The following is a 9,581-nucleotide window of genomic DNA, read 5'->3' on the forward strand; positions in this document are numbered from 1 at the left end:
CAGATCGACTAGACAGCGACAGCTCATCTATACCTGCTTCTACTCTGCTCTACTTCTACTTCTACTTCTACTTCTGCTCTACTGTCATCATGGGCGCCGGCGGGAACTTGTCTGCCAACGACAACATCACCCGCTTCACTGCTGCCTCGCGCCCGCTCACCCCCCTCGAACACAACCTCTTCCACAACAAGACTCGATGCTTCGTCTAGTACGTACCCAGGACTGCTGTAGAGAGTGAGAGCGAGAGATACTGACTGGCTGGCCAGTGGAATGCAGCCGCGGGCGGTGCAGGGGATGCTCGACTTCGACTTCATCTGCAAGCGGTCGACCCCCTCCGTCGCCGCCATCATCTACACCTTTGGCGGCCAGTTCGTCAGCAAGATGTGCGTTCTACCCTTGCAATGTTCAATGAAGAACCGTCAATTGATAGTTGCTGATGTGGTGTAGGTACTGGGGAACGAGTGAGACGCTGCTGCCCGTCTACCAGGACACCAACAAGGCCATGGCCAAACACGCAGACGTCGACACCGTCGTCAACTTTGCCTCGTCTCGCTCCGTCTACTCCTCGACCATGGAGCTCATGGAGTTCCCCCAGATCAAGACCATTGCCATCATCGCAGAGGGCGTCCCTGAGCGGGTAAGACTCTATCTTTAGTTTATTATTCAGTGCTGGATGCTAACTCGGGCAGAGGGCGAGAGAAATCATGGTGCGGGCAAAGGAGAAAGGAGTCACCATCATCGGCCCTGCTACCGTCGGTGGCATCAAGCCGGGTGCGTTCAAGATCGGAAACACCGGCGGCATGATGGACAACATCGTCGCCTCCAAGCTGTACCGCAAGGGCTCCGTCGCCTACGTCTCCAAGTCCGGCGGCATGTCCAACGAGCTCAACAACATCGTCTGCCAGACCACCGACGGCGTCTGCGAAGGCGTCGCCATTGGCGGTGACAGATACCCCGGAACTACTTTCCTCGACCACCTGCTGCGCTACCAGGCCAACCCAGAGTGCAAGATCCTCCTCCTGCTCGGCGAGGTCGGCGGCGTCGAGGAGTACCGTGTCATCGAGGCCGTCAAGAACGGCACCATCACCAAGCCCGTCGTCGCCTGGGCCATCGGAACCTGCGCCAGCATGTTCAAGACTGAGGTCCAGTTCGGCCACGCCGGTGCCTCTGCCAACTCAGACCTCGAGACCGCCGTCACCAAGAACAAGTCCATGCGCGAGGCCGGCATCCACGTCCCCGACACCTTCGAGGACCTGCCCGACGTGCTCTCTGCCGTCTACCAGAAGCTCGTCAAGCAGGGCACCATCAAGCCCCAGCCAGAGCCCGTCGTGCCCAAGATCCCCCTCGACTACTCCTGGGCCCAGGAGCTCGGTCTCATCCGGAAGCCCGCCGCATTCATCTCCACCATTTCTGACGACCGTGGCCAGGAGCTGCTCTACGCCGGCATGCCCATCTCCGACGTCTTCAAGGAGGACATCGGCATCGGCGGCGTCATGTCCCTGCTCTGGTTCCGTCGTCGTCTGCCCGCCTACGCCTCCAAGTTCCTCGAGATGGTCCTCATGCTCACCGCTGACCACGGTCCCGCTGTCTCCGGCGCCATGAACACCATCATCACCACCCGTGCCGGCAAGGACCTCATCTCCGCCCTGGTGTCTGGTCTGCTCACCATCGGCTCTCGCTTCGGCGGTGCCCTCGACGGTGCTGCGGAGGAGTTCACCCGCGCCTTTGACCGGGGTCTCTCCCCACGCGACTTTGTCGATACCATGCGCAAGGAGAACAAGCTCAGTAAGTTAACCTATACATCCTTGCCAGTTACTCGATACTCTGTATAAAAAAAAAAAAAAAGAAAAAAAAAAAAGTAGAGACCCCTGCTGATTGTTTAGTCCCCGGTATTGGCCACCGTATCAAGTCCCGCGCCAACCCTGACCTCCGTGTCGAGCTGGTCAAGGAATACGTGATCAAGAACTTCCCTTCGCACAAGCTCCTCGACTACGCCATCGCCGTCGAGACAGTCACCACCTCCAAGAAGGACAACCTCATCCTCAACGTCGACGGCTGCATCGCCGTCTGCTTCGTCGACCTCATCCGCAACTGCGGCGCCTTCACCCCCGAAGAAGCCGAAGACTACCTCTCCATGGGCGTGCTCAACGGCCTCTTCGTCCTCGGCAGAAGCATCGGTCTCATCGCCCATTTCTTGGACCAGAAGCGCCTGCGCACCGGCCTCTACCGCCACCCCTGGGACGACATCACCTACCTCCTGCCCACCCTGTCCAAGGGCTCGTCGGCCGAGGGTCGTGTCGAGGTCAGCATCTAAACTGACTGCATGCACACTTACGGCAATTGAGATTTGAAAATAGATGGTGGAGGGATGGTAGGTAGATACTAGCTTGACTTTTCAACCCTTGATATGAAAATTAGTCCATGATAATAATACTTTTCTTCGTTCGTCTCCAAATTGTCCAGTTCGTAGACCTTATCTTCATAGTCTTGACTTCGGTGCGTAGTTGGTTATTATCTTTGACGTTGAAATTTCAGCCCCAAAGAGAAAACCATCAATCAACGTCAACAACAACCAACCTCCATCCTTAACCTCTACAACAGTTGATAAAGCCAATTGATAAAGCCATTGATAAAGCCATTGATAAAGTCATAGATAAAGCCATAGATAAAGCCATTGATATCAAGATGGTCCGTCTGAAACATCGGTATCTGCTGCTCAATATCCTCTACCCGCCGCACACGGACGCGCAAAAGACCCAGTTGGACGAAAAGGCCTTCCACCTCCAGCTTCACCGGCCAACGCCAGACGCCCTTACGCCCCAGGCCCTCGCCAGGATGGTCAGGGAGGCCGTCGCAGAGATGTTCGGCGACTGGGGGATGGGCAGGCTGGGAGGTGCTGGCGCCGGTGCCGTCAGCGGTGTGTTCACCTCACCTTACCTACCAGTTACTGCTATTGATAAGTTACTGACTGACAACATAGTGAAATATCTCTCGCCCGCTACGTCGACGGCCATCATACGCTGTCCTCGAGCAAGTTATCGTCTGGTCTGGTCGGCCTTGACATACACGTCAAGTCTCCCTGCTGGCCGACAGAGTGCGGGTGCCAACGACCTCGACCAGCAGCAACGCTGTGTCTTTCGCGTCGTGCGCGTCTCGGGCACGATGAAAAAGGCTGAGCTCGAGGCTATCCGCCGGGCTCGTATGGAGGTCGTCAAGTTGACTCGGGAGTGGGAGAATGGGGGCAAGGCTGCGCTCGAAGACATGTTTGCTGCCGACGGGCCTGCGGTGCCGCCGGAGCACGGGATTGAGAGTGCAAGTGAAGAGGACGGCGACGACGATAGTGAATGAACACTGTCCTTCTTTTTTGATTTCTCCTTTCTTCGCTACCTCCGTCTGAGCGGTGGTTTTACAAAAGGTACGTACGTGCGTATGTATCTTGATTATTCTCCGTGATATTATCCCCCCGCAAAAACGCCCCTACCATTTGTTCATTTTTACCAGGTTGATCGTTATTCGTTAATTACTTGGGCGGTTTCCTTACCACCTTGATGCCGTTGTTGGGCGGGACATTCGACATTAGCTCGTCCATGTCCATGTCGTCGTTGTCGCCGGCAGGACCTGTTGAGCTCATTTCTCTCGCCCTGGCTTCTGCTTCCCAGTCCTGCCTCTCCTTCTCATCCCACTCATCCTTTGCATCCAGCCACCTCTCCTGCACATCCTTGACATCCATCACTCCCATACCTTCTCTAACAGCCACCTGCCAGACTGTATCGTTGGCGCCCTCAGCGGACCCAAATGCATACCCGCCCGCTCGATCGATCGCATGCAGCAGGCTCATCATGCTCTTCTTATCCTCTACCGCCAGCGTCTCGAATCCTACCAGCCCGAAATCCTGCACTAGCTCGACTATGGCGGAGTTCAGCGCGTCGAACTTGGAATTCGCGAGCCACGGCGCTTCCTCGTTCAGGTGCGGTATCAGGTGCGACAGGTCGTGGACTTCGGTGTAGAAGTCCAGGTTGAACGGGAGGGAAGGATATTTGCTGAGGTTGTCGATCTTAGTCAGCACGTTCAGGTGCGGCAGATCCATCTGAAGCATTGCCCGGAGTGACAGCAGCAGCGCCGAGATGTACATCGATGGAAGCGTGAGGTTATAAGAGTCGACCAGGTGCACTACAACTAGCTACACGCATCGCATGTTAGCATATTAACTCCGCCAGCCTGCATGCACTCTGCGAACGAGTAACGGCAGCTGTTCAAACTCGAGAAATGGGGCGCTGCACACTCTATACCCAAGTTTCTGGATCTTGAAGAACATGTTCCTTAGTGAGCTGTGGTGTGTGAATATCTCCACCTGGCCGGGACAGTCGAACAGCACATAGTCATCTGCCAGCCAAACCAGCCGTTAGAAGAGCCATACATAGTAGATGTAAGAAAAACATACCTCCCAAGCTGTGTAGTCCTTCCTCAAGCCACTCGAAGTTCTCCTCGAGCTCCTCCAGCGCATACAGGACAGCTCCGTTCGGGCCCAGGGTGTCTTCCTTCATGATCTCCTCCAGCGTAACGAGCTCCCGCACGTCCACTGCCGGCGTATACGAAGTCTGGTCGTTGGCCGGATCCAAATTGACAATCGAGCACTTGCGCCCGATGGCAGACATGAACTGCTGCATTCCATTGCAGTACGTCGACTTGCCGGACCCAGGAGGGCCGATCACCAGCTGTGCGAACGGCATCACTCGCTATCCCGCTGCTCGTCCGTCTGTATTCTTCAATAGTCGGCTACCAAATAGTAATAATAATATATGAAGCTGCGTCAAGATGTTTTGCTTTTTTGTCTTATCAAAAAGTCGAGAAAAAGAAAAAAGGCGGTGAGGGGCGGCAGAATCCGCCGTCTTTTTGAAGCTTCCAAAAGTCGAAATGAAAGTCGAAGAAGCCGAACAGACATTGAAAGACTTTGAGAGACGCTGAAAGGTTGAAGGTGACCGGGTAATCGTTTATATACGCGAATAAGTGTCTACAGATGGCTTCTAGTAAGTGTTGCCCACCGCTTGCCGATTGACCGTGTACTGAACAGGGCTTTCTAGACCATTTCGCCGTTGCGAACCCGCCCTCGGACGTGATATCGGCCGTCCAATTCTCCCCCGAGCCAGAGTCGACGCGCTTTGTGGTGTCGTCATGGGACAAGAACGTATATCTGTATGACCTCAGAGACGAGAACGGCGCTATTGGCGAGGGGAAACTCATACAAAAGTTTGAACATCGCGCGCCGGTGCTAGATGTCTGTTTTGGCCAGAATGAAGACGAACTATACACTGCCGGGCTGGACTGGGATGTCAAAAAGTCAGTGAGCTCAAAGAAACTATGAATTTCTTTTGCATGTAGTGTGGATGCGCTGACGGTTTGCGTGCGGTTATTTACAGGATCGATATACAGACCTCGACCCAGACGGTGCTGAGCTCACACAGTCAGGGCGTGAAGTCGGTGGTCTACAGTAGAGAGCATGGCCTGGTCGTCTCGGCGTCGTGGGACATGACACTGCACATCCACAAGACAGACGGGAGTGCTTCGCCCGCGACTATCCCACTGCCCTCAAAACCCTTCTCCCTCTCCGTTACCCCTACCAAACTTGTCGTTGCCATGGCTTCGAGAACGCTACACATCTACGACCTCAAGTCTCTGGTGCTATTCCTGGAGCAGTCCGGCGGCCAGCCACCAGCTCACACCCTCGAGCTAGAGCCCTGGCAGCGCCGCGAGAGCAGTCTCAAGTTCATGACCCGGGCGGTGGCCTGTATGCCTGATGACGCTGGCTACGCCTCATCAAGTATAGAAGGGCGAGTAGCGGTAGAGTGGTTTGATCCTTCCGACGAGTCTCAAGATCGAAAATATGCGTTTAAATGCCATCGGCAGCACGTTGACGGCGTCGATGTTGTCTACCCCGTCAACGCCCTCGCCTTTCACCCTGTATTCGGCACTTTTGCCTCTGGAGGTGGTGACGGAGTGGTTGCCCTGTGGGACGGGATTGCGAAGAGGAGGATACGGCAGTACCCCAAATATCCTTCCAGTGTGGCTGCATTGGACTTTAGCTCTAACGGGAAATACCTTTTGGTTGGGATCAGCCCTGGATTCGAGGACGAGAAGGACGATGTTCCCGAGGGCAGCGTCAAAGTGATGGTTAGAGAACTCGGCGAGACAGAAGCAAAGGGGAAAGGAACCAAATAAGAGTATCATTTATATCGTGTACAAAAACAAGAAATATTAAAGACTCTAGTGTATCCTGGGTATCCTCGTAGATCCAAACCCGCCTGCGCTAATCGTCGATGAAATGAAAAATTGAAATTATGAGCGGTTCCTCTCGTAGCTCGGGGCCCTCCCGTTTCAAGTTATGCTGACCATAGAATCTTTTACCGTATTTGAACTTGGATTCAATAATCATGAACCTGCCCAGGGCTACTAGTATACAGAATAACAAGGAAGCAGTTTTCTGAAGATGTTTGGGGGGATAAGTACAGGTTTCTTCCCAGACCATGACCCGACGAAGAAACTCATATATCCCGCATACACCAAGGTAAAAGACACGCAGCAACAGGAAATAAAATACAAGGCTATTAAGAGGTTATGAGGGTAGGCTGGAGCTGGGTATCAAGAACACCTAGAGGCGGGTGGGGTGAGAGTGATAGTTCCGACATAGTTTCATCCTCACTAGCATAGACGTCCATGGCCAAATCTGGGGATTCATCATCGGAGTTGTCTTCTTGGTCAAGCGGCTCCGCTCCGCCGGCCAGGGCTGTTACCGCCTGAAGCACCCATTGCATTTGAAGAAGCGCCAAATCTGGCAGCGGATGAGTATCCGCGTTGGCGGTTTTGATCACAATGAGATCACCACTACAAATCCTTAGATCAGTGTCCACATTGTACAGCTTGACCTTATCGACCGCTTGGGCCCCGCGCTCTCCAACCCATCTGCGGTCATTAATCGCTGGAACGTCGGGTTTTGCTGAGACTCGCATAGCTGACGGGGTGTCGACACGAGGCAGCCAGTAAAGGCGAAGCTTGAGTTGAGTCCTGTCTTCGCTGACCTCAACTGGCTTCAAAGCAAAATAGGCCTTCTCGTGATATTTGTGGACATGGGGTGCAAGGCAGAGCATATTCGTCACAGTCTCAGTAGTGGGTTGGATGGCTCGAAACCATTCGTCGACCTTATCCTCGGTCCAGAAACGCCTTAAAACCCTCCAGGGGCTATAAATGTCGTTGCTTGCCTCGGGTGATTGGGCATATCGCATTGAGAATGGGAAGATGTGGGCCACCTCTATTGGTCTACCGGCGCCGGTAATGATGCACTTCTTGCTATCGCGTTCGCGGCACTATAAAGATTCTCGTAAGTATAGCAGAAATAGATAACTACCCAGGTAAGATGCTAACCTTTTCAGCTTCGTCTGATGATCTAGTAATCTCTCCTAACTTGCGTTTAAGCCTGCGTGGATTCGGGCTATTAGGAGTGCTTTTTGGGGACTGGGCAGGGGCAGGCGAAGATGAGCGGGGAGTTGATGCTGCAGAGGACTGCTGGCTTTTCTGGGTCCCTATACGCGGCAACTGTCAGTAAATACTTTCCCCCCTGCGCATGAAGGTCAACTCTTCAGGAGGAAGCGAAGAACTCACAGTATTTCACCATCTGCCCTTGCCTTACAAGCGCATCCAGGATAATGTACTGATCCCTAGCGTCGTCGTCTCGTACCTTTGCAACGAGTTCTTTCAGCTTATCAAGGTCCGCTAGCCATAAGAAAGCCCACAGCTCTCTTGAAACAGGCCGTTCGTTAAAAAGGCTGTCAAGTTCACGCAGCAACTCAACCCGCGCGTCGCTGAAGAATTCTGCCTCCAGAATATGCACGCCCCGGGTTGTATCCATGGTTAACGACAAGCACCGGACTCAAGAGGCCGACTGAAATCAGCTGGTTGGATGGCAAAGGCTCTGTAGATTGACATCGGACTGTGGGAAGTCAAGCTCGAACAACTGTCGCGTCTTGGTTGAAGTTGAGGGAGGGCGCTCGATTTCATCCTGGGAGTAGAAAGTGAGAAATCCGTAACCAACCTTGGAAAGGACGAACAAGAGATGGTGAACTGAGAGGAGAGCTACAGATCATCTGACCCCTGCGCTTAACTCGGCTGGGCGAAACTTTAAAAAGTTACGTAAGATCTTAAATTACAGACTTGTAATAGAGGTGTATTAGGATTAGGGGGTCAGGTTAGGGGGTAAGGGTTTAGATTAGGGGACTAGGGAGTATATTTAATAAGGGTTAGAGAGTACTTTATAACTAATCTAGGACTAGCTACTAACTAGTTAATAACTAGTTAATAACTAATAGTACGGGTTAGGGTTAGAAATATTGTAAAAGATCATACCTTTATTACAAGTGTAATTTATTGGGTTAGGTCACCTTAGCTATATTACAGAAGATCTTACGTAACTTTTTAAAGTTTCGCTTAGCCGAGTTAAGCGCAGGGGTCAGATGAGCTGTAGCCTGTAGCTTTATGTGACTGATGAGTTACCTAAGTGAGCTATATTGTTAAATTATATAATTAACTAATGAGCTTAAGAAGGCTTTTAGTGTAGCTTTTGAACTGTGATGGTGATGATGTTGACCCCGAAGCGGTGGGCAGATAGTTAATTAACTGCCCAGTGAGCAGTCAGCTAACTATCTACTTCATCTGGGTTATTTATCATTGGCATAGGCAGATAGACAAGAGAAATGCACACCGTTAAGCTGTAGAACAGTTCTTTCGATTTCCATTCCTTACATCCCGTATCGATAATGCACACGGGGATCCTTCGACCCATGTATACAGATACTGACCTTTGCTCCACTCTAAGTTTTCAGGAATGCAGACAATGTGACAGTAGCTTGCCGGCAACAGCAGCCAGAAGTCGGTCCTTCCAATGGCTTTGAATCGAGGGTATTTGTGGTTGAGTGAACCTGGCGCTCTCAGTGGAAGTGGCCCACAAGGCTCCAGGATGTCACTATGTGACTTGAAAAGCCTGACAGCATGTTCATGATGCTCATCGGGAATACACAACACTCGGTCCTAATATTAAAAAGGCAAGTTAAGTATCGGCCTTGGGGCATAAATTATGAGTTGACACCACCTACATTGGGCAAACGCGAAGCACCAAAGTAAATAAGAGCATACTCTTCAACGAAACAACAGCAGATGCCAGCTTCTATCAGGATGGAGACAACAGTCGAAATTTGTTCGGGGGATGGTCGTGCGTCACCTGGATTTCCAACGGCTAATGGATGGCATGCTGGAGAGACCTCTAGATGCTCACTGTCTTCTAGAGATTTGCTCATCTTGCTATCCGTCAAGCTAAGAGGCAGAGTAAACTAATGGCATATAGAGACAAGTAAAAGTAGACAAAAGAGAATAATATAGAATATAAGAAAAGATAAAACCCCCTGTGCAATCAAACTGACTGCCCTGGTTGGGTGAATCCATCCCAAGACCAGGGGAAAATTGCAGGTTCGGAATACTATTATTGTGCCGTAATTTAATGCAGTTATTTGGAGGATGACCATATACTAAGGATAATC

The 9,581-nt window shown here is 51.9% G+C and overlaps 6 protein-coding genes across 6 annotated transcripts; 3 read left to right on the top strand and 3 right to left on the bottom strand.

The window, feature by feature from the left end:
- Positions 1-89: 89 nt before the first annotated feature.
- TERG_08288 (ATP-citrate synthase subunit 1) lies at positions 90-2,314 on the top strand (the record flags this gene model as incomplete). Its single annotated transcript, XM_003231153.1, has 5 exons — positions 90-208; positions 267-383; positions 448-637; positions 690-1,785; positions 1,884-2,314. The coding sequence occupies 5 exons, from the start codon at positions 90-92 to the stop codon at positions 2,312-2,314; spliced, it is 1,953 nt and encodes a 650-aa protein (XP_003231201.1).
- A 371-nt stretch (positions 2,315-2,685) lies between these two features.
- TERG_08289 (uncharacterized protein) lies at positions 2,686-3,348 on the top strand (the record flags this gene model as incomplete). The annotated part of the gene is made up of 2 exons (XM_003231154.1): positions 2,686-2,917; positions 2,981-3,348. 2 exons carry the CDS (start codon positions 2,686-2,688, stop codon positions 3,346-3,348), a joined length of 600 nt encoding a protein of 199 aa, XP_003231202.1.
- A 172-nt stretch (positions 3,349-3,520) lies between these two features.
- On the bottom strand, positions 3,521-4,757 carry TERG_08290 (uncharacterized protein; the record flags this gene model as incomplete). The annotated part of the gene is made up of 3 exons (XM_003231155.2): positions 4,442-4,757; positions 4,283-4,383; positions 3,521-4,180 (listed from the first exon to the last, which is right to left on the bottom strand). The coding sequence occupies exons 1-3, from the start codon at positions 4,728-4,730 to the stop codon at positions 3,521-3,523; spliced, it is 1,050 nt and encodes a 349-aa protein (XP_003231203.1). The 5' UTR covers positions 4,731-4,757.
- A 260-nt stretch (positions 4,758-5,017) lies between these two features.
- On the top strand, positions 5,018-6,275 carry TERG_08291 (uncharacterized protein; the record flags this gene model as incomplete). Its single annotated transcript, XM_003231156.2, has 3 exons — positions 5,018-5,027; positions 5,082-5,337; positions 5,418-6,275. The coding sequence occupies 3 exons, from the start codon at positions 5,018-5,020 to the stop codon at positions 6,214-6,216; spliced, it is 1,065 nt and encodes a 354-aa protein (XP_003231204.1). The 3' UTR covers positions 6,217-6,275.
- A 327-nt stretch (positions 6,276-6,602) lies between these two features.
- On the bottom strand, positions 6,603-8,414 carry TERG_08292 (uncharacterized protein; the record flags this gene model as incomplete). Its single annotated transcript, XM_003231157.2, has 3 exons — positions 7,654-8,414; positions 7,417-7,574; positions 6,603-7,358 (listed from the first exon to the last, which is right to left on the bottom strand). The coding sequence occupies exons 1-3, from the start codon at positions 7,898-7,900 to the stop codon at positions 6,603-6,605; spliced, it is 1,161 nt and encodes a 386-aa protein (XP_003231205.1). The 5' UTR covers positions 7,901-8,414.
- Positions 8,415-8,705: 291 nt separating this feature from the next.
- Positions 8,706-9,341, bottom strand: TERG_08293 (uncharacterized protein; the record flags this gene model as incomplete). Its single annotated transcript, XM_047748918.1, has 3 exons — positions 8,706-8,785; positions 8,847-9,075; positions 9,141-9,341. The coding sequence occupies 3 exons, from the start codon at positions 9,339-9,341 to the stop codon at positions 8,706-8,708; spliced, it is 510 nt and encodes a 169-aa protein (XP_047604910.1).
- Between the last annotated feature and the right edge of the window lie 240 nt (positions 9,342-9,581).

This window comes from Trichophyton rubrum (genome assembly GCF_000151425.1).
Source record: "Trichophyton rubrum CBS 118892 genomic scaffold supercont2.13, whole genome shotgun sequence".
NCBI classification, from domain to species: domain Eukaryota; kingdom Fungi; phylum Ascomycota; class Eurotiomycetes; order Onygenales; family Arthrodermataceae; genus Trichophyton; species Trichophyton rubrum.